This window comes from Terrapene carolina, unplaced genomic scaffold, assembly GCF_002925995.2.
Source record: "Terrapene carolina triunguis isolate 2854851 unplaced genomic scaffold, T_m_triunguis-2.0 Scaffold96, whole genome shotgun sequence".
In the NCBI taxonomy this organism is placed as follows: Eukaryota; Metazoa; Chordata; order Testudines; family Emydidae; genus Terrapene; species Terrapene triunguis.
Window position 1 is genome coordinate 2,418,890 of NW_020664447.1, and position 24,545 is coordinate 2,443,434.

General features: G+C 39.1%; 1 protein-coding gene across 1 annotated transcript; it reads left to right on the forward strand.

Annotated features, from left to right (window-relative positions):
* Positions 1–1,184: 1,184 nt before the first annotated feature.
* Positions 1,185–15,109, forward strand: PSMA1 (proteasome subunit alpha 1). Its single transcript, XM_024202159.3, has 10 exons — positions 1,185–1,309; positions 3,795–3,839; positions 7,349–7,450; positions 7,931–8,034; positions 8,828–8,916; positions 9,688–9,758; positions 10,657–10,786; positions 11,548–11,627; positions 14,133–14,237; positions 14,753–15,109. The coding sequence occupies exons 1-10, from the start codon at positions 1,307–1,309 to the stop codon at positions 14,807–14,809; spliced, it is 786 nt and encodes a 261-aa protein (XP_024057927.1). The 5' UTR covers positions 1,185–1,306; the 3' UTR covers positions 14,810–15,109.
* The last annotated feature ends 9,436 nt before the right edge of the window (positions 15,110–24,545 follow it).

Genomic DNA, 24,545 nt, shown 5'->3' on the forward strand with positions numbered 1-24,545 from the left:
GCCCACCCCTGCCCTAGTCCAAGGTAGGGACCAGCCAGAAGGCACAAGCCCATCAAGTCTTCTAAGTATTGATGAGAAAAAAGATTTTACAAGCCTGAGGAATCTCTCTTGATCAGAGTAATCTCTCACTGCTGATGTTATTGAAGAATTAATGCAACTTCAAGATCAGTGTCCCAAACTTCTATTGGAAGCATGCCTTGTGACAAAAGGTATGGGAATTTCGCCAGCATTACTGCAGAAGAGAGGTAGGAAACTGAAACAATTTCATTATGAGATACCTGAGGAATAATGTTCTATCACCCCAGAAGATAACTCTGAGCCTTTATTCAGAAGGAATGTGTTCTATGCAATTCTGGACAATGCTATCTGTGAGTTGAAGCGCTGCTACAAAGCAACCGATGACATTAGTTTTATGTTCCCTTTGGTTCTAAGGTATGTCACACTGGAGCCTGAGGAACTGAAAGCAGCATCCAAATGTCTACTTCTCCTATGGACCTTAGAGAGAACTTTCCATAGGAAATGGTGCATCTGAAAAAAATCTTCAGCTCTGCTTTTGGCAAAGAACATGAACTGCCACCATTCAGAACAAAAAACTGCACGTCATTTTCAGTGACGCATACATAGCCCTAGGAATTGTTTCACCCATTGCCAGTGTCTAGGTGAGAGGCTAAAAGAAGTTTCAGGGAGCAGCTGGCCCGCATCAGAGTGCGGCTCGCTGCTGCGGCCCAGGAACGCTTACGTCCCCTGGCTGGTTTGTGGTTTGACCTGGCAAGACAAACGGATGGCAGCGAGGTCACTGGTGATTTTGCAATGAAAAGGGCTAGACGCGTGACGCGGCCTCCCACTGCCACTTCACAAACCCCCGGGGCAGTGACTGTGCCTGTGCAGGCTGGGGGGGGCCAGTCACGGGTCTGCCCTGGGCCAGGGACACAGCACCTGCCCTCAGAGGGGAGAGCAGGGGGCTTCTGTCCCCTCCTCCTTCCAGAAGCCGGCCCGCAGCTCAGGCGCGCTTTGTTGGCGACTCTCCCCACCCAGTCCGGACAGGGGCCCCCAGCTAAGCACTACGCACGCGCGGTCCGCGTAGGCAGCAGCGTGTTCCGGCTCCACAGGGCCCCTGCTGGCGCCTCTCTCTGAGCTAGGGGCGGGAGGAGGAGGAGGCACAGCCGCATCCGCCCTTCGATCGATGAATCTGGAGCGGCTGCTCTTCTCTGGGGAGAGGGCGGAAGTTCTAGTCTCTCAGCCTAGACTTATCGCTCGCTGAGCTGCTCGCCGGTCCGAAGCTCGCGCCGGAGTTGGGGGAAGGAAGATGGTGAGGAAGGGGTCGCTAGGGCGGGCTGGGCCCAGGGAGCAGGCCCCTGTTGAGCCCTGGGCCGCTGCCGCGCTGCTGAGCCCGGGCCGAACCGGTGGCGGGATGTGGGAGGGGCCGTGAGTCAGCGCTTCCCATGTGCGGCCGGGCAGGCCGGGGGATGTCCGCGCGCAGCTCCGGCAACCGGCGGGGACAGGCTGGCCCGGCTTCGCCCTTAGCGCGTCCTGGGGCTTCCTCCGCTTTCCCCGAAACCCGCCCCCGCTCTTCACAGAGCGATCTCCCTCCGTTCAGAGACCGACCTGCCCCACCCTAGAGCATCCCCTTCCCTTCCCCCAGAGCGACTGACCCCCTGAGCAACCCCCCTTCCCGACAGAGTCTGACCGCCCAGCTTCACATAGATCTTCTCCTCTCCACAGCAACCCCAGCTCCATTCAGAGACAGACCAACACCGCCTCCCCCCGCTCAGCGTAACCCCCTTCTCTCCACACACAGGCCTACCCCAGTCCCCTATACAACCCTCCCATGTTCTCAGCCCACACAAGCCAAACCTGTATATAGGTTTCCCCATCTGATTCCATTCCATATGAGCCAAGTTTTATTATAGTAGCTTTTAATTTCTAATTTCAAAAAGAAGAGTGGAATAACAGATAACATCAAATCAAACCCTGTATACTTTAGATATGCTTTAATATGCAATAAGAATATTTTACAAGTCACTGTATATAAACATAAAAAATAGGCCCAGATACTTGCACTTGTGAGTAATGTTATGTACCTGACTAGTAGTGTGAGTTATCATGTAAATCCAAGAGTTTATTATGCTTTATGCCGTGTCAATGGTAGCTTTTTGGTGCCCTTTCAGGTCAATCCCCATGGTAGCTATGTACAAGATGCCATTATAAGGAAATTACATACTTGTAGTTGTTGTATAATGTTCTTACAATTGTTTCAAATGCAAACAAACTCTTTATTTCAGTGCATTTTGAAATCATTAGTTAACTAACTTCCTGTGTGGAAAAACAAACACTTGATTTTCAGTAGAACAAAAATCAGAGAACAGAAAATGAAACAATTGCAGGATTGGAGTTTTGAGACATGAATAATTCAGCAAGGTACCTAAGCATGTGCTTAACTCAGCATGTGAGTAGCTCCATTACTTACTTAAAGTTACAAATGCTTAAATACCTTGCTGAACTGGGGCTTTAGTTTAGGAACAATGAACTGTTGGGTTAATGGGTCCATGTGCCTGCATTGCACAGTAATCCTTTGACTTTGCTGAGACTATCCACAGGCACAGGATTCTGTGTGTAGGGTGCTTATTGCAGGAAAGGGGCCTAAGTCTACAGAGGACCTACAAAGTTCATAGCACAATAAATTTATGGAGTATAGATAAGACCTTGGTGTCAAGATAAAGGTGAAGCCCTTCCTTTAGATTTGTAGAAAAGTATTTTTTGTTACCTCACATCTCCCTGTTCCTTGCCACCTGTCTGTAGCTAGGGTGAGTGAGGACTCCACTTACCTTCCTCAGCCTCCTGTTGCTGCCCTACGGTTGTGTCTGCTACTTCAACCTCTGCAGCTTTCTGGCGGATGGGAGGTGAAGGGGGACACCTTTTTACTCAACTCTCCCCCAGACTCTGTGTAAATATTTCTCCTCTTCACAGTTAGGCCCTGGAGCTATTATCCTGGGTACTACTTTTTCAAGCAACAGCAGAATGAAATTGACCTGATTCTTGTCAGGTTTACAGTTGTCCACTGTGTAATGAATACTAGCAGTGAAAACTAGACAATTTTCTTTTTGCTGCAGCTTGGCATTCCTCACCAGTAACATGGCTCCTAAGAGAGCTTTGTTGTCATTGATTGGCTGCCCATGCTTGAACACTCTGGCTTCCCACCCAAAAAATCTGTAGACAATCTGGAATTGGTGTTAGTTAATGCAGACAGGATTATCATTAACCCATGCAGGAAATTAATAGGAATTTCTGCATGTTTCTCTGGGGATTATAGTGCAGTGAAGCTTTCCACTGCCCCCAAACTAGCTATATCCAGATACCCAGTTACAGTTGCTGCTGTTTGCTGCTCAGATACAGACACATCAATGTGTTAAGAGGCTGGTGATGCCTTTTGCGTTACATATCTTTAAAAAGCAATTGTCTCATAATTTCTTGTTGCCAAGGTACTGTAGAGAGGATATAGGGTCACAATGCAAGTTAAATGTATACTATGTGTCTTGTGCGGAAAATGTTTTGAGGTGTCATTTTGTGTTAAAGTAATTCAGAGCACAGTAAGTATTATGCTGATACCGTAATGTTGTATTTACTAAATAATGGTAAATGTGCAGAAAAATATATTGTGGTCGAGCTCTTGTTTTAGACTGGAGAAACTGTGTATGTTGTATTAAGCAAAGAAAATTAATATAATTGAAAGCTCAAAGGCTTTCTTTTCCCAGCTGCATATTCTTTTCATACTAATGAGTTGGTTTTGTTCACAGTTTCGCAACCAGTATGACAATGATGTCACTGTCTGGAGCCCTCAGGTAAAAGAATATAATCGTGTTACTTGCTTTCCATTTTTCCTTTTCCCTTTTTTCACTATTATGGTAGTGGCATGAAGGCAGTGGATGTCCTGTTCTGGTAGCTCAAGGAGTATGATGCTGCTAATGCTGCTCCATAAAGCAACCTTTGAATGTTTTAAAGCATAGTATGAATAATGCTATGTGCCTAACACACCAGGGAACTGTTAAATATGCAGTTTTGAGGATGAATTTTGTGATTTTTGTTTTTATAGTTGAACTTTACAATAATTAACCAGTGTTTTGCTTGTTTACAGAAGATATATAACTATATACTAGATATGTTCTGCAGGAGTGTGTTTAGTTCTTTTTCAACTCTATTGTTGGAGTATTGCTGAGAGGCAGTCATCCAACACTTCAGATTGCTTTTTTAATGTGAAATGTACAAACATTCAATTATATAATAGGAGTACACAAGCAACGTTATCAACTAATATCAGGGTGGATTTGATTTAAATCAAATTGATTTAAATCACTAGTCAGGAAGGCTTGATTTAATCACGGATTTCTGCATAAAAGTGCATTCTGGAATATGCTGCTCAAACAGTTTCACTTTTGTTTCTACTGCCTGTCCCTCCCTTCTCACATTTATCTCCAGACTTCTCCTTGTCCAGATCTATTCTGCCCCCAACAATCTTCTATTCATTGAACTTTTTGAAACTTTGCCCGTTTAGAGAGAGGTAAGGGATTGACGCTGTGCACACAAATCTGCAGAGGGACAATAGGGTTGAGGGCTGTTATTTCTCACATCTCTATATTTTTTTAATTTATTTTAAAACATTTTTGCTGTTAACAAGCATGTTATCTCTGGAGACACAAATCCAGTTTGAGAACTGTAAAACTAAGCATCTCTGATGGTATCTTCTAGACTGTGTACTGAGTCCCATTGGGTAGATAGATTATTTAGGTTAATCTTTCTATACAGAAGCCTCTGGAGCCCCCATATGATTAGGTCCCTAATCCATGAACTATTGGAACTTATTTACAAAACTTTGCTTATATTGTCTCATACTACAGAATTAGAATTTATAATCCCTATTCCATGAGATATCTTTGAGTTATAATGTATCTTAATTAAAACTATCTTTAGATCGAATGCTTTTTGAGGAAAAAACTATCAAAAAAAACCCCCCTGATTTAAAATAAAAAAATCTGATTTTAAAAAAAAAATTGATTTCTATCCATTCTGATTAATATATTTAATGAGATATTTGCAAACATAAAATGGAGAGTGGGAAAATGCGAAGAATTGAATTATAAAAGGATAAGTTGTCTCTGTGATGCACTAACATTCTGTAGTTACAGTGTCTTATTAATTTTCTATGTATTTACCTGGTATCTGCTGTAATATACAATGTGTAATTATGGAGGCCTCATAGTGGCTCTAAGTTAAGGTTGCATTGAGAGTTACATGTAGCAGGAATTAAACCTTTTGATATGAATAATATATTGTACCTTTTCAAAACTTACAGAGGTTAGTGTTTGAGTGCAGAATGAATCTTCTGAAAACTAACAAGCAAACCTCTTAACTAGTTTAAGAATTTTAAAGAGGTCCCTTTGCATAGTTTTTGCGAGTCCAATCTTTTTTCAGATACTTGTAGCAAGTTACAGAAATTTTGAGATCTGAAAACCGACTCACTTCTCTGATTTTGCTACCGGTAAAATCTAGATGTATGCTATTTTTAAAGTTTATTAATGTTAGTGTGAAGTGTAAAAATTACTGTTTCTGCACAGCAATTATTATTAGTGAAGATTTTCGTCTTATACAAATTCCGGAAAATAAAATTTCAACTAATAATGGTTTCTAGCCTCTTGTGAAAATAATCTTGAAAACTTGAACTGAGCATAAAGCAATGCAGGGTTGTCTGTTTTACTTTTTATTGGGTTTTCAAGTTTATTTCAAAATCTTGAGGCCTAGATTTGCCTTCACAGATCTTTACTGTGAGATCATGTGCCCTGTTACGAGTGACAGATCTCATTTCAAAGCAGCTAACCAGTTGGGTATTGTGTTTTCTTGAGGCAAGTGAAATTGGTAGTGTCAAGAAGCCAGACTGCCACAGTTACAATCTTACAAGTTTGCCCTTGAGCCTTCCCTATTCTGTAGTGTTGACTGCAGACTGGTATGTGTCTGGTAAAATTTTCAAGCTATGGTGTTGAGATCCTTGAATTAAAGGTGTTATGTTACTACACTGTGTCTTCTGTAAGGTTGCCCATTACCATAATATGTGAGTGCTATACTCCTATGTTTGCCAAAGGCCTACCCAATTCCTATCTTGTTTGTCTGATATAAAACCCTGCTGCTGTGTTGTAACTTAACTATCCACAGAAGAAATCTTAAACTTGATATGCCCTTGTGTTTATGCCACATATACTAAGCCATATAAAAACTGCAGCAAACATGGTTTGAAGCTGCATGTGAAATGCTGAAGTATATGGGATTTAATATGCCCCCAGGCACCAGTGTTTTAGGATGAACAGCCAAGTAATTGCTGTTAATCAGATATGGTACTTGTTAGTGATATACAAACATTATGTGGGGTGAGACATAAGTGTAGAGTTCATGTTCTAGGTACCTGAATTCTGTATTTTAGTTCTTTCCAGCTTTTTCATCTGTGTGACTTTAACTTTGAATTTCCTGTTTTATTTTTAAAACTGTAACATTCCTTAAGATATTTGTTACTGATGCCTAATTACTGCCTTACTCCTGCTCAGTTTTATTTTTTATCTGATATTATTTATACTTTGCTCTAAAGTACCTTGATACTATGACAAAGATGTGTTTAAAAGAACACTTAAAATAGCTATTCTCTACAGGTTGAAATTACTTCTCCACAAATTCTTGTTTTTAAAAAAATAAATAAATAAAAATTAGTAGGTGGACTTAAGGCTGTGGTGCAGCAGATGCAGTGGTGTAACACCACAATAATATTTTTTGGATCTGTTACTGTTTATGGTGCCATAAAGGAGTAATCAGGCCTTAATGGTGCATGCTGTCAATATTTGTATTAGAGTCAAGAATATACACTTCAATGACTGGAAAGGATTTTGACACATGAGTTGTGATCTTCTGTGTCAACCATGCAGTTCTTAGTCAATAAATAGATGTATATGGGACAGCCCATAATAGTTTCAAAGTACTCTGTGACAGGAAATGTCTTATCCCCTATTACTGAAATTCCTTATCTCAGTGGAAAATAAGAGTGTTTAGATACTTATGGTAGATCTTTCACTGTTGTGATAAATGTAAAACCAACAAACCCACAAATCAGTTAAAGGTCTGATTTCAGTTGAGACTGAAAACTCTGTTCTTAATTAATCTTGAGTGAAATCTTGGCCCACTTAAGTCAATGGCAAAATTCTCATTTACTTTAATAGGGCCAGGATTTCACCCTTTGTGTGTAGTTATTGCAGAGTCTCTACCTTTCTTATATGGAGAGTCAATTTTAGAGTTGTTAATTTATTTCATTCTGTAGGGCCGAATTCATCAAATAGAATATGCTATGGAAGCTGTGAAGCAAGGCTCAGCTACTGTGGGGCTGAAATCAAAAACCCATGCTGTTCTGGTTGCTCTAAAGGTAAATTTAAGAAAAAACATTGGAATTACTTTTTTCTTCTTGCAAGTGCAAACATGATAAATCCAAGGCTTTTATCATTGTTAAATTAAAATGTCAGATAAGGGGAGGTAAATTTCTGGTTTGGGGGAGACAAATTTTATAACTTTTTTCTTTTGTACATTAGAAAATAAGATTTACATATTTTCATATGTTTTAGCACTGGTGTAGAACTACTAATATTTTGATTAATCTGTGATAAAATGGGTCTTAATCTTTTACTAGAAAGCCCACATTTTTTTTTTCAGTACATTTCTTATTGGGGTGGGATCAGCCCTTTATGTATTAAGTCTATTACAAGGTTACAGATTTGGGGCTGTAAGTTCAGTCCTTAATGATAGTTGCTCACAGTTTTTTTTTTTAAGCATTGTCCCTATTGATTGACACATTGCTTAAAGTCTGACGCAATAATTTTTATAACTAATATGGATTTTTGGTGTGTAGAGAGCACAGTCTGAACTGGCAGCTCATCAGAAAAAAATCCTGTATGTTGACAACCATATTGGCATCTCAATTGCTGGGCTTACTGCTGATGCAAGACTGTTGTGGTGAGTTTCTTAATGACTAATGCGTACAATACTCTAGTAACAATGAAGTAAAAAAACAGACTTCTCATACTGTCATTTAATGACGCCAGCTAAGAGAACTTGCCTATGGTTACTGGTCCTGCACTAATATGCAAGAAACCAGGGGTGAAATCCTCGTCCTATTAAAGTAAATGTCAAAATTCCCATGGTCTTCAGTAGGGCCAGGGTTTAACTGCTAGCCTTTATTCCCTGTCCAATGTCTTGCTTCCCCAAGCTGGTCGAGACTGAGCAGTCTCAGAAGTGTACATCACACATTGGCTACTAACAATTCCTTCAGCTAGTGATGTAGATAAACTCTAGAGAGATTCTTTTGAACTCTCAGCTGGCTGTGTGGTTCTGGCAAACGAGATAAATATAAAATGAGCAAGAAGGATTCCTCGGTTGGGTAGAAAGGGACAGAAAAGGCATACTAAGGACCACTTACATATTAATTGCAATAATATTCTAAAGGAATATTTCCTATTAATTTTTCATTTTGCTCCAAATAACCCCTCTTCACTGCATATTCTATAAACATCCGTTTTACCTACATTCAGAGTGTTTCATCTGTACAATATTCTTTCAGGCATGTGGTCTTCTAAACAACAATGATGGGTCATAAAATGTAATTTTATAGTGGCATTTTTGGTCTTCGTAGGCAATGCTGAAACAGTAATAAATATATACATGCACACAAGCTTAAAGAGGAAAATATCAAGTTGGAGAAGCTTCCTTCTGTTTGTGATCCATATATTTTTATTTGCTCTTCTTACAGTAATTTCATGCGTCAGGAGTGTCTGGATTCTAGATTTGTGTTTGACAGACCTCTTCCAGTGTCCCGTCTAGTGTCTCTAATTGGAAGCAGTATCCTTTTTATATTTTAGATGTGTGTGTGTGTGTGTGTGTGTATATATATATATATTTGACATGTAATGACTCCATGCTTTTCTTAAAATTCAGTTCAGTTTTCGCTTTGTTGATGTGTTTAGAACTCTTCTGTATCAAAATATTTATTTTATTTGTTTTATTTCAAAGATTGCTTTGAAAGTTACAGGAAATAGATGCAAAGATCTTGTTTTGTTTTTTGGGAGGACATCCTTTCTTCATCCATGGAATTAGTAGACAAGGCAATGAAGTGCCATGAAGGAGACCTATTGTAGAACTAGAAACCATTTTTTTTACTTGTTTTCTGGAACGCTTAAAAAGCCCCAGATAATGTCACTTTCTGATGTAAAGCACATTTAATGTTACTGCCTCATTCACCTTAATTGCCTATCTCTGGAACACACTGAGCGTTTCATACATCCATTGTACTTGATAAAAGCAAGTGTATCAAATGGAAAGGGGATGAAATTGGCCAGACTAGCATAAAATCAGTCCCTCATATTACTTGCCTGAATATACCAGTCACTTTGTTTGGGGAAGCTAATTGCTATAGGTCTGATTGGAGGTGAAGAAGACCTTACCATTGGTGCTCAAGACAGATGATGAGATCTGTTTCTCTGGAACAAATTTTTTCACCGCAGGAAATGGCTAACAAACCTATAGCTGTTCTGATGGAGTTTTACTTGGATTAAGAATAAAATTTAAAAGGTGTTAACTTGTTCTTTGTGAAGATTCCTTAGCTTGTTTAAGAAACCCAGATACCAACACAGCGATATGGCAGAAGACCATATGGTGTAGGTCTGCTCATTGCGGGTTATGATGTAAGTACACTCTGTGTGTGTTTCCATTCCAATTGATCCAAAAGAAAAATGCAGCCAGTAAAATATTTCACTTTTGTAGCAACTAACATTTTGTTGAGAGGGAGGGAGGCTGACTATAGCAGTACTTATCAATATTCATATGGCTAGAGGAACCTCTTTTTTTTTTTTTTTTTTTTTCTAGACCCTGAAACTTAATTCTCATAAACGTTAAATGAAGGTAATTTTTCTACAGGTCCCTGGAGTGGATATTGATGTATACATATACACACCTAAACCCATGTGGCTTAGAATTTAAAACATGGCTAATGATTTTGGGGCCCAAGATGAGACACTTTAAGGGGGCTTGACCTTCAGAGGGTGGGTGTTCACCACTTCTGAAAATCAGGGCCCCTTTAAGGTGTCTCCAATTGGTTATCCCATTTGTTCTGTGTAGCACAGACAAGACACTGCCCTCATGATCTTACAAACTAAGCAAGTTGAAGGTAGTGGGCAGCCTGATTGAATCTTGCATACCAAGATTCAGCCCTGAACAGGTTTGGACATTTGTACATGTGGGAAGCACTGGGAAATGTGTTTAATATTTATTCCAGGTCATAAAATGGGAGCTATTCATAATATAAGATCAATACAATTTATAGGATTTTACAGAGAAACAGGGTTTTCAGTGGCCTCCATTGAACTTACATAAAAACTTCTGATTAAAGGACATAGTGAAAAGGGACAATTTAGAAAATTTAGGCTTGAAGCAACTATGTAAGAACTGCGATGTGAAGCACAGTATAAAACATACCTTCATATATGACACACACATCATGTGACCGAGTTAGTGCTAAAAATATTTTAGAAAACTGCATGCCCTCCTGTGAACAGTTTATAAAATTCACACCTTTTTTGCCAGGATATGGGTCCTCACATCTTCCAAACTTGTCCTTCTGCAAACTATTTTGACTGCAAAGCTATGTCCATTGGTGCTCGTTCACAGTCCGCTCGAACTTATTTGGAGAGGCGCATGACTGAGTTTGCTGACTGTGAGTGATGACTCTTCCGTTATATTTTCTAATGATCTTTAAAATATATGCTTGCTTTGTTTATCGCATCTTATCTGGTAATATTTATTTATTACTGTGCAGAAGGGGAAGATATAAGAGTTGAATAGAAATATCCAATGTAAATCAAGAGGAAGAAAGAAACTAGATTCAAAACACTGACAGTTTTCATGTCTAACTTATTTCAGTTGTTTAGCAGGCCAAATGGAGGAAAAGTGTCTGCCTAGAGAACCTGAGAGAGAATTAAACAGGAAGAATGAATTTTTTTTTTAGAGACAGTGATGTTCCTTCCATTTCAGAGAGAGGATAGTATTTCAAGATATGCATGTTTTGTCTGCATAATATTTAATCTGTAAATAAGAAGTGGATTTTAAATCCCAAATTAATTTTATTTTTAATAATTATCAGAGGCCACCGAAAAATTGTGGGGGAATAAAGCAGCTCAGATATCATGGCCCAGAGACTATATAAGTACCTAGATGGATTTATCTGCCATTAGCTTAGAGTGTAATACTACTTTTGTGATTTAATTGTCTTGACTGCAGGGGAGGATTGGTTCCTTATGGCATACTTGTATTGGATTTCCAGTTACCTATCAAAGAAGCAACATGCGTAAAGCAGTTTGGGGACATAGCTAGCCAGACTATTTTTCCAGCTAGGAATGGAAGGTGGGGGAGGGAAGGGTCTCGGGAAACAATACTGTATGTTTAACTGTTTTTCTGACGACAGTGTATTGTTTGTAGGTAACCTGAATGAGCTAGTTAAACATGGTCTACGGGCTCTCAGAGAGACCCTTCCTGCAGAACAGGATCTGACGACCAAGGTAAACACCAGGATCTTCCTTCTTACTAGAAATTACCGTGACAGAGTTGATAAGTATGGGTGTGTATTGTAATCCTCATTTTAAGTATGGGAGTCAAACATTAGTATTTAGGTAAAATATATTCAAGTGTGAGTCTAATTCCATATACTATCAGTGTACTATCAGTTCTGAGTCTTAATCTTATAGATTACAGTGTAACTTTCTGAACTTTTGGTGTTTGACCTTAACAAAATAATGCTATTTCTAAATAGAAGACTGTTTCCCTTGTTAGTGAAGTTTCCCTTGTTAGTCTCATAAATTTCTGTGTAAGATAGCTCTTTACTTTATTGATTATTTAAGATTTGTTGAACATAGCAAAATTAGTTACAGCATAGAGTAACTCAGCTTCATGCTTAAATGTTCATTTACTTTTAACTGGAATCTGCTGTTGGTTTCTTCAAGATAAAGTATTTACCTTCATGTTTGTGGGTTTTTTAAATACACTGTACTGTTCCCCCTAAAAACAATATAAAGGGGGCTGGAGCATTGATTCTTATCTCATGATTTCTGGCCCTGAGACCTTGTCCTTAGGTTTATAAGATAGATTTTATATATTTTTTCAGTGTAAGGGAAATTTTAGTATCTTAACATTTTTTTCCTATGGGGCTCATAAAATACTGTCAATGAGACTTTTCATCTGAACCAGTGTTTTTTAAACACTTATTTTAAGGTAACTTTAAAAAAAATAATTCTATTGTGTAATTTTCTTTGTCCCCTTTCTGGCTACTAGCCCCCATTCAAAACTATTTGTTTGGCCTAGTTTAGTCTTGCATATTCTGGAGCCGCTGCAGAGCTCTTGGAGCATAATATGAAGCAATACGTTGGTCATAATATGAAGCAAATACCAAATGGTTATGTTGGTCATCTTTCTTTGTTTTTGATTTGCTTTTTCTTATTTACACTTTGAATTTCACATACTTAATACCTGGAGTTGCATCTTAAAATGTCCTCTATGTTTCACTCTATATGCATCCGAAGAAGTGGGTTGTAACCCACGAAAGCTTATGCTCTAATAAATTTGTTAGTCTCTAAGGTGCCACAAGTACTCCTGTTCTTTTTGCGGATACAGACTAACACGGCTGCTACTCTGAAACCTAAAGTAGTAATGAAATTTGTTCGTTCACGCATGCCTATGTCCAAGTATTCATTAAATATTTTACAGGTCTAGTAATATTATTATTCAGGTACAGTACAAGGCTATTGATAAAAGGCATATGACCGGTGGGATGCGCAGGGATTTGGGCACGATTCCCATTGGTTATCATTGTGCATCATATGGAGAACTTAAAGAAAAGTCTTTATGGATTTTTAAATAACTAAACCTACACCTGTAAATAACAAACCATGAACACACAACAAACATTTTATAAAGTCTTGAACTTCTCGGCCAATTTCCACAGCTGTTATTATCTCTACCAAAAAGCCATATCCTTAGTTACCTTGTAACTCTATTTTCAGAATTTTTTTTTCCATATCACATCAAGTTCTTCAGTTTGATCATTAATTTTACCCAGTTCTGTCATGTTAATTTACCAAAGTGTCATGCCACTTTCTAAGGATCCATCTCTTTGAACAACTTAGGACAATTTTAGTCCATTCCTCAAGAGGCTTTGTAGTTCCAGTAGTTAAAGTATATGTTTAGATCGCATTCCCATATCCTTTGAGAAACTCAAGTGCGCGCATAGGATAAGAGACAATGAGAGAAGGCTGCAAATTTTAATATTTAAAGATTTATGGAAGATGACTCATACTTTGGGTAGTCAGATAAATAACTTGAAATTCCATTAATTTTAATTGAAATGAAATCTAGTTTGTTGAATGCATTGGGATTACTCTGGATTTACACTGGCGTAGCTGAAATCAGAATCTGGCCCTAGGTCTGTTTGATTATCTTAAAGTTTAGGTTAAGATAAGTCTTGCATTTTGTTTTTGGTGTCAGGAAACTTAATACAGTAATGTTTTCCTGAGGTACTCTTCGGGGTTGATCCATTGAATACCAAAAGGAAGAGTCATGCACGTTAGTGGGTTTTGAATCAGAGTTAATAAAAGCTTTTCATCTTAGACAGTTTTGTTTGTTAAAATATTTATACTAAATATATGCTGAAACCAGCAATATTGAAAAATCATATGATATGTTTGTTTATAAATGCTGAAACCCAACCAAAAAATGAAGGGAGTTGAACCTGTTGTGTCTGAAATCATCAAACTGCATTTTTGGCTGATACCATTTTGGAATATGATAGCATCCTTGTAGAGAGTGAGCCTCCCTCACTTTCTTTTTTCTAAGGAAGCCTGCCATAAAGTAAATCTGATAGAGAATTTCCTTCCTTAATTTGATTCACTGTGCCAAATGTATCTTAATCTTAAGAGGAAGCTGTAATTGATACATTTCCCAAGTAAAAGCTGCATAACGTTAGAGATTCACAAGAGACAGTTTCTCAGTTCTTTCAACATTGTACTTAACAGAATGTTTCCATTGGAATTGTTGGCAAAGAAATGGAGTTTACTATCTATGATGATGATGATGTGGCTCCATTCCTGGAGGGACTTGAAGAGAGACCACAGAGGAAGGTATGTGACTTAGTTAATGATCTTAAAAATAGTTTGAGTTGCTTCCTGTTTGAGATGGAATATCTAATCTTCTGCAATAAGACTGAAGATGAAGGCCAAGAAGTCTGTTTAACCAGACTAGCCTGAATTAGCAGAAAGCCCCTTCAAGTTGTTTCCATCTTCTCACCCTGCCTGGCTACATGTGCTTTGAACATGTCAAGCTCTATACAAGTATAAAATATTATTACCCTGACCTTTTAACTCAAAGATGCAGCTTGCAGATTCTGTAAGTCACAACACACAGTTCTGCCATGCCTCTGATGAAAGTGGAGTATTACATGTTGGGGCCTGTACACCTCTGCTTGCCTTGTTTCCATATTAATGAGGGGGTTATGGGAGCCTCGTACATCTGTGGGCTTCTTTTTGCCAACTCTCTCTCTCTCACAGTTAATTCCTGTGCAAAGCTGTCTCTTTCCTGTTTGACGTCTGCCCTTTTATAGTAAAATCTTTTTTTTTTTTTTCCCCCTCTCCTTAAGCTTGCTCCACCTGCTGAGGAACCTGCAGAAAAGGCAGAAGAACCAATGGAGCACTAATATTTGTGGATAAGCCCATGTGTTAACCTATATGTAACAATATAGGAATGTTCATCCATTAATCTTCACCCTGAACCAAATGCATATTATAGTAATACATGATGGGGAATTAGTCCTAGAGTATTTTCAGATATCCCTAAACTGACATCAAAGTCGTCATACTTGGGCACCTTTTCTTTGAAAGGAAAGGTAAAATCTTTTTTTTTTTTTTTTTAAAGAACCAGAATACTATCTGTTTTGTATGAAGAGCAGATTGTCTTTTAAGGGCATCTGGAATAAATTTTTCTTTCTTGAAACTTGCTATATGGATTTGTTTTTAATCTGTTACACAAAAGAATAATTGGTCTAATTACTCACATTCTCTCTTCATATATATTTTCAAGGCACACATCAGACTGGTGTCTAGGTACCAATAGATATTTGACCATTTGTTATATTAGCTACAAAAGTAGTAGCTGATCAGTGGGCTTCATCACTTTTTTTTTTTTTTAAATGAATTTAGTGCTCTTGAAAGGTGCTGAATTGACAAATGGAAATGAAGGTCTATTTATCTTGAGAATAGATCCAGAAGCACAAGCTTCTCTGCATCTTATCAATGTCTCAACCTTGACCTGAAAGTCTAGTAATAAGGGTTGTTCACTACTCTGTGCTGTCAGTTCTTGGCATTTCTGGTGAGGCCTCCATTCGATGTTCTCCGTTTTTATTGATGGTAGTTTTAATGATGTTGGATCCCTGCTCATTTAGAAATGAACTGAGTCAATAAATTCATTTCACAAGAGCCACTAAACAATCATCAGGTGGGTAGGGACTTTCAGAGCACTAACTGGGCTAAAATGAACTGATGAAGGAAACAGGCCATTTCTTATACCAAATAAATGGTGAGTTGTGGGATTGGGATGAGAGACATTACCAGCCCCCAAAGCCATCCTGACTGTGTTGTGACTTACTAAGCATGTGCATTTTATGGATCTCAGTCTGCAGCACATGACAGTCAGTGTTTAGCCACAGTTTGGATTTAAGTTGAATGCCATAGAATCTAAATTATCTTTAAATAACAAGACTTTCCATGCCACTGTTATACAGATCAGCTTATCTCAAGTTTCTCATTGAGGTTCCATAAATCATATCAACATTAGGCATTTTATTTGATTGATTAATATTAATTTGATAAAGTAACATTAAAAGTTTGCAATTTCTAATATTGTGCTGCTATATGGGACATCTCTAATGAAGCTGCTTTTCAATGAGACTGCTGCCACTAGCTATAAATTCTGATATGCCAACTGAAGTTACAGTGAGTTTCAAATACATTTTGCACTTAGCACAATGGAGCTCTATAAACGTGATAAGCAAATGAACTCAGCATTATTTTTTCATTTCCACAGTATTTCACACTCGTATCCTTTGTATTAGATTTTAGTGTTGTAAGAAAGGTATTTGTAAGATATAACTGCGTGGGGGCGTGGATTCATTCTTTGTCTTAAATGTTCTTCAACATATTTTCTTGTGCAAGTTACTAACCCCACATTGGTTATTTGCGTTTTCTGGTTCTCATGCAGTAACGCACAATGCTGTCATGTTGGGTTGCAAACACTATATATGGGAGTGTTTTCTTAAGAAGTATTTAAATATTTTTATTTCAAAAATGTTAGTGGGATTTTTATTTTCATAAAATCATAGAAATGTAGGGCTGGAAGGCACCTTGAAGTCATCGAGTACAGCCCCCCTGCACGGAGGCAAGATTCATAGATTCTAGGACTGGAAGGGACCTCGAGAGGTCATAGAGTCCAGTCCCCTGCCCGCATGGCAGGACCAAATACTGTCTAGACCATCCCTGATAGACATTTATCTAACCTACTCTTAAATATCTCCAGAGATGGAGATTCCACAACCTCCCTAGGCAATTTATTCCAGTGTTTAACCACCCTGACAGTTAGGAACTTTTTCCTAATATCCAACCTAGACCTCCCTTGCTGCAGTTTAAGCCCATTGCTTCTTGTTCTATCCTTAGAGGCTAAGGTGAACAAGTTTTCTCCCTCCTTATGTCACCCTTTTAGATACCTGAAAACTGCTATCATGTCCCCTCTCAGTCTTCTCTTTTCCAAACTAAACAAACCCAATTCTTTCAGCCTTCCTTCATAGGTCATGTTCTCAAGACCTTTAATCATTCTTGTTGCTCTTCTCTGGACCCTTTCCAATTTCTCCACATCTTTCTTGAAATGCGGTGCCCAGAACTGGACACAATACTCCAGCTGAGGCCTAACCAGAGCAGAGTAGAGTGGAAGAATGACTTCTCGTGTCTTGCTCACAACACACCTGTTAATACATCCCAGAATCACGTTTGCTTTTTTTGCAACAGCATCACACTGTTGACTCATATTTAGCTTGTGGTCCACTATAACCCCTAGATCCCTTTCTGCCGTACTCCTTCCTAGACAGTCTCTTCCCATTCTGTATGTGTGAAACTGATTTTTTCTTCCTAAGTGGAGCACTTTGCATTTGTCTTTGTTAAACTCCATCCTGTTTAACTCAGACCATTTCTCCAATTTGTCCAGATCATTTTGAATTATGACCCTGTCCTCCAAAGCAGTTGCAATCCCTCCCAGTTTGGTATCATCCGCAAACTTAATAAGCGTACTTTCTATGCCAATATCTAAGTCGTTAATGAAGATATTGAACAGAGCCGGTCCCAAAACAGACCCCTGCAGAACCCCACTCGTTATGCCTTTCCAGCAGGATTGGGAACCATTAATAACAACTCTCTGAGTACGGTTATCCAGCCAGTTATGCACCCACTTTATAGTAGCCCCATCTAAATTGTATTTGCCTAGTTTATCGATCAGAATATCATGCGATCAAGTAAACCTAGACCATTTCTGACTGGTATTTGTCCAACCTGTTCTTAAAAACCTCCAGTGATGGGGATTCCACAACCTCCCTTGGAAGCCTATTCCAGAGCTTACCTCCCTTTATAGTTAAAAAGTTTTTTCCCTTATATCTAACCTTTGCTGTTGATTTAAGCCCCATTATTGCTTGCCCTGCCTTCAGTGGACATGGGGAACAACTGATCAGTCATTCTGAAAATGGACCTTAACATACCTGAAGAATTATCAGGTCCCTCCCTCAGTCATCTTCTCCCTCCTCCCCTCAAAAAAAAAAAAATATGCCCAGTTTTTTTAACCTTTCCTCATAGGTCAGGTTTCTAAACCTTTTATCGTTTTTGCTGCTCTCCTCTCTACAGTTTATCCATCTCTTTCCTTAAGTGTGGCACCCAGAATTGGATGCATTACTCCAACGCCAAGAAGAGTTGGACAATTACATTCCGTGTCCTACACATAACACTCCTTTTAATAAAACCCAGAACAATATTAGCCTTTTTGGCAACTGCATCACACAGTTGACTCTCATTCTAACCTAGCCAGTCATTTCCCATTTTGTAGTTCTGCATTTGATTTTTTTTTTTCAATTCATAAGTGAAGTACTTTGCACTTATCCTTATTGAATTTCATCTTGTTGATTTCAGACCAATTCTCCCATTTGTTGAGGTAGTTTTTTGACTTCTAATCTTGTTCTTCAAAATGTTTGCAACCCCTCCCAGCTTGATGTTATCTGCATATTTTATAAGCATACTTTCTACTCCATTATCCAAGTCATTAATGAAAATATTGAACAGTACCGGACTCAGGACTGACCCTTGAGGGACCCCACTACATATGCCCTCCCAGTTTGACAGCAAACTATTGATAACTACTCTCTGAATAAGGTTTTTCCACTAGTTGGGCACCCGCCTTCTAGAAAATTCATCTAGACTGCATTTCCCTAGTTTGCTTATAAGAATGTCATATGGGACTGCATCAAAAGCCTTACTTACATCATGTTTACTGCTTCCCCCATATCCACTAGGCTAGTAGTCCTGTTAGAGAAGGAAATTAGGTTGTTTGGCATGATTTGTTCTTGACTAATCCATGCTGGCTATTCCTTGTAATTCTTATTTTCTACTAGGTGCTTATAACTTGATTATTTAATAATTTGTTCCAGAATCCTTCCAGGCATCTAAGTTAAGCTGACTGGTGTATAATTCCCTGGGTCCTTTTTGTTTTCCTTTTTAAAGACAGGTACATGTTTGCCCTTCTCTAGCCTTCTGAGACCTCACCCTTCTTCCATGAGTTCTCAAAAATAGTTGCTAAGGGTTCCAAGATTGCTTCAGCTAATTCCCTAAGTAGGTGAGGATGAATTTCATCTGGCTTTGCTGACTTGAATACATCCCATGTATCTAAATATTTTTTTCCCTATTTTGGCTTGCACTCCTTCCCTCTTGTTCCCTCAGGTAATGAAGGCTGCTATAAAATCCCCCCTCACTCTTCTCTTCTGCAGACTAAATAACCCCAGTTCCCTCAGCCTCTCCTCATAAGTCATGTGCCCCAGCCCCCAATCATTCTCATTGCCCTCAGCTGGACTCTCTCCAATTTGTCCACATTCCTTCTGTGGGGTTGGGACCAAAACTGGACACAATACTCCAGGTGTGGCCTCACCAGTGCCGAATAGAGGGGAATAATCACTTCCCTCGATCTGCTGGCAGTGCTGCTACTAATACAGCCCAATATGCCGTTGGCCTTCTTGGCAACAAGGGCACACTGCTGACTCATATCCAGCTTCTTGCCCACTGTAATCCCCAGGTCCTTTTCTTCAGAACTGCTGCTTAGCCAGTCAGTCCCCAACCTGTAGCAGTGCATGGGATTCTTCCTTCCTAAGTGCAGGACTCTGCACTTGTCCTTGTTGAACCTCATCAGATTTCTTTTGGCCCAATCCTCCAATTTGTCTAGGTCACTCCAGCATATCTACCTCTCCCCCAAGGTTAGTGTCATCTGCGACCTTGCTGAGGGTGCAATTCATCCCATCATCCAGATCACTAATAAAGATGTTGAACAAAACCGGCCCCAGGACCGACCCCATGGGCACTCCGCTTGATACTGGCTGCCAACTAGACATTGAGCCGTTGATCACTACCCGTTGAACCCGACAATCTAGCCAGCTAACTTGCTGGCAAGAATACTGTATCAAAAGCTTTGCTAAAGTCAAGCTATATCACATCCACTGCTTTCCCCATATCCACAGAGCCAGTTATCTCATCATAGAAGGCAATCAGGTTGATCAGGCATGACTTGCCCTTGGTGAATCCATGTTGACTGTTCCTGATCACCTTCCTCTCCTCCAAGTGCTTCAAAATGGATTCCTTGAGGCCCTGCTCCATGATTTTGCCATGGACTGAAGTGAGGCTAAACTGGTCTGTAGTTCCCCAGGTTCTCTCTCTTCTCCCTCCTCCCCCCCCCTTTTTTTTTTTAATATGGGCACTTTATTTGCCTTTTTGATGATGTAAGATGCCATGCACAAGCTTGAACTGGAGAAATAGTTTTTAGGTAATTATTTTGTTTTTACTTTTGCTATCTAAGACTCATGAAAATAGAAAGATGTAAAAGAAATGTGAACTTTTGAACTTCAGCAACTAAAGCTAAATGGTGCCAATTCAGAGACAGCCAAAATCTGAGTTCCTGGATAGTGGAAGTCAGTTGCAGGCTTTATGGGTGCTTTCAAGTTGGCTTCTCTGTTTCCTCAAAACCTGAAACAAGGGGAAATTACTAGAAGTCTTCTCTTCATATTCAGAAGACTAATTTCCAAAATATCTATTGAATGCTTCTACTTTTGTTATACATGGACAGTACATTCATATTCCATCCCAGAAGAGAGGAGTTCAACCTGTCTAGATGTCCAAAGATGTCATCAAGGTAGGCTAAGCATTCCACTCAAGATGAATTGAAAGAATCAGCAAGTAGAAATTGCTGCTCCTTTGAGAAAACCTGTACTTATGCACTCTTTGGGTTCAGTTAGTACTTTACTGTGGGAGACGTACCTCTTAAGTATGAAACAAGAGTTACTGGTTAAAGGAACCTATGCCATCATGAAGCAATACAGAACAAGAAATCATTAGATTGCAAACAACTTAATTCATAGCTGTGTTGTAGCCTTGTTGGTCCCAGGATATGAGGGACAAGGTAGGTAAGATAATACCTTTTTATTGGACAAACTACTGGTGGAAGGTATAAGCTTTCAAGCAGCACCGAGCTAGGTTGTACCTTCCACCCAACAGAAGATGGTCCAGTAAAACACATTACCTTGTCTCTCATGAATTAAGTTTTTGATTTTGTCAACTTCTTGCAGGACCTCATGGTGATTTTTCAGGCATTTCCTCAACAATAATAGTATTACTACTGAGGGAATTCTGTGCCAAAAAATTAAATTCTCTGTGCACAAATTTTTAAAATTCTGCAAATTTTATTTGTCAAAATAACACAATGATATAATCACACCATTTTCAATTATTTGCTGACAAGTATTTTGAAATAAATTACCAAAATAATTGAAATTGCTGTGATTATATTATTATTTTGAAAATTAAAATATGCAGAAATTAGCAGATTTTTTTTTTTTTAATTTTTTTGTACAGAATTCCCTTAAGAGTACCAGGGTTCTGGGAGGTGCAATCTGGGTACGGACAGCTCGGTGAGGACAGGATGAATTTGATTTAAATCACTAGTCAGGAAGACTCGATTTAATCATGGATTTCTACATAAAAGTGCGTTCTTGTTGGTTGTTATAACCTTAACACACATTCTTCACAACTCAGAGATACATGTAGGTTTCATTTTTAGAAGGTACACACTATACATTTTTAAAGTGATTTATTTTGAAAACTTTTCAGATTAGTTTTACAGCTATATCAGAAAATGAATGATTGGTTATTTCATTTACCAAAGGTAATTGAAGCAGATATTTATGAAGTCATTGGGAGGTGAACTATCTCCAATTCAACGGGTTAATCATTAGTATTTGGAGGATTTTCTTGCCATGCTGTATTACCATCACCAGACAGACATTTAAATTGTTTTTATTTAACTAAAACAACATTATGTATTCTGGATTTTTTTCTTCAACAGCAAACATAATATTTTAACAAATCTAGTGCATGAATTTTTGAATTTAATTAAACTTAAGTTTTTTAAAATCAGGTTTGTTTTTGTTAAAATTGTTTTAACTAAAATAGTTTTTTTTTTAATACAAAAATTAAATCGACTACATCAGCCAGGTCAACATGAGAAACTTAAAATATTGGCTTCTGGCGCTAACTCAGTCATCTTCATCTTCATTTTCCTGTTTGTTCATAATCTGGAAAAGAAAAACAAGCTTTCCTGCTTTTTCAGGTCCCAAACGATTTCTCAATTTGGACTGAATTAGTCCAAAGGAAGAAAATTTTCTTCCTCCACCAACAGAAGAAGCTACTGCTGTTAAAAGTGAGATTATCACTTCAACAGTCTCTGAATCCAAGTGCTTACGTGACTTGCACCAGTTTACTGGGGTGACTTTCTTTAAAACATCATCAGCAAACATATATTTCTCGAATGGTTCTTATTCCCAAACTGAGTCTCTTTTATGGCCTGCTGCCATTATAGATTTTCCCTTCTAGTGAGAGAATAGCATGGTAGATCTCAAATAAATGAAGGCTGCACTCAGAAAGACCTCAAGACTTCTGGAATATGTTGCTCAAACAGTTTCACTTTTCTTTCTACTGCCTGTCCCTCACTTCTCACATTTATCTCCAGACTTCTTCTCCTTGTCCAGATCTATTCCGCCCCCAACAATCTTCTATTCATTGAACTTTTTGATACTTTGCATGTTTAGAGAGAGGTAAGGGATTGACTCTGTACACAAATTTGCAGAGGGACAATAGGGTTGAGGTCTGTTATTTCTCATCTCTATATTATTTATTTATTTATTGTTGTTGTTAACAAGCATTGTTGCTGTTAACAAGCATGTTATTTCTGGAGACACAAATCCAGTTTGAGGACTGCAAAACTAAGCATCTCTAATGGTATCTTCTAGACTGAGTACTGAGTGCCATTGGGTAGATAGAAAGATTAACCTAAATAATCTATACAGATGCCCCTGGAACCTCATAAAATTGGGTCCCTAATCCATGAACTATTGGAACTCATTTACCCCCCCCCCGCAATCATTGATTTTTATCCACCGGGAGTCGGAGGATCTGGGTGCAGGGGAGAATCTAGATGCACAGGGGCTCGGTGTGGGGTTCTGGGTGCAGGGGGAATGGGACTCTGCAGGGGAGTTCAGGTGAAGGTAGTTAGGGCTCAGTGGGGGGAGTATAGTATGATAGTGTAAGAGACAGTGAATGCACACTATATTAACTACTAGGATTTGGATCCATGTGACTCATCTGCTATTCTGTTATTGCTGACCTCCTCCATGCACAAGGAAATACCCTCTCCTCACTGAACATGACAAATCTTTGACTGCTTCCACAAATATCTTAAATAAGCCTTTTCTTTTTTCTGGAACATCTATACCAAACAGCAAGGGGTTTTTTTTTTTGTTTTTTTGTTCCCCCCCTAAGAGAGAATTATCAGACATGTATGCCTCATGAACTTCAAAGTTGTACAGGAACAGGTTTATCAGTTATCTGGAATTACATGCTAGATGCTCTTCCTGGGGGTTTAAAAGCAGTTGCTCTATTACCTGCAGTGATATGGGGGAAATAGAGTTTTTAATTTGGTAGCTGCTTCAGGCACTGTAACTTCTGAAACTGTCTACTACCCAGGAAAGGATAAGATTTTCTGAAGTGATATTGCACCTTATAGGCTGGTGTGATTTACTGAGAAAACAGGTAAGATGCCTGAAGGATGTTTGTGTTGATAGTATGAGTAATAGTCTTGTTGATTTTTAAAGGTTTCACATTTTCTTTGAAATCTTCAGGTTTGTGTGTCTGTAGCTGGATGTTCAGTTTCTGACTGTGGTAAGAACTTTGTACAGTCTTGCTTTGTGCAATCAGCAATGAATTCTTCACATTGTTTTCTAATTGCGGTAAAATCATATGTAGTCGTTTTCTTCCCATTTTCTTTTTCCTATTTTAAGCAATCATTAGTACAACTTGCTACTCTACTTTCCCAGAAATGTTTCTCTTACCTATTTAGCCCATGGGAGAGCTGATCGCTACCAGAGACTGACTAGTCATGCTGTGTGCGATGTGACCCAAGGAGGCTCAGCCACTGGGACAGCATGCTAGCTAGCTCGCAGGGCAACTGGACCAGCTCTGACCGGTTTTTGTGGTGAGCTGTCTGTGTGGTGCGCACACTGTTTATAATGGGGCTTGTTCTCTGTTTGACAGCTAGGGTGACCAGACAGCAAGTGTGAAAAATCGGGACAGGGGGTGGGGGGGTAATAGGAGCCTATATAAGGAAAAAGACCCAAAAATCGGGACTGTCCCTATAAAATGGGGACATCTGGTCACCCTATTTGCAGCAGAGAAGCTCAGGCCCAGACACAAGTTTCATTAGCAGCTGGTGTAGTGTAGTAAATTGCTTTGCATAGGAATATGCTATTTATGGTGTATGGAGCATGCTCCGTTCATCTGCTGAAGCCACTACCCTTCACCCTGCCCTTCTTAGCTGTAACATGCTGCTGCCTGCTATTTACAGGGGTTAAAAAGGGGCAAAGGGGGTGAATCGAAAACTGCTACATTAGGCAGCAGTTTTATACAGTAGCAGTTTCTTACAAACCAACGTACCAGTAGCTGCTACCAGTAGCACATTCCTACACTACACCGGCCGGGCCCCAACACGCGAACAGCCGCCTGCCCGGGGCATGCAACGCGCTTTGCCCAGCCCTG

Excerpts from the sequence above, each read along its gene's own strand:
- PSMA1 (XM_024202159.3), top strand. Across the intron at positions 3,840-7,348 it reads TCACTGTCTGGAGCCCTCAG|GGCCGAATTCATCAAATAGA; the intron begins GTAAAAGAATAT and ends TTCATTCTGTAG. Across the intron at positions 7,451-7,930 it reads CTGTTCTGGTTGCTCTAAAG|AGAGCACAGTCTGAACTGGC; the intron begins GTAAATTTAAGA and ends TTTGGTGTGTAG.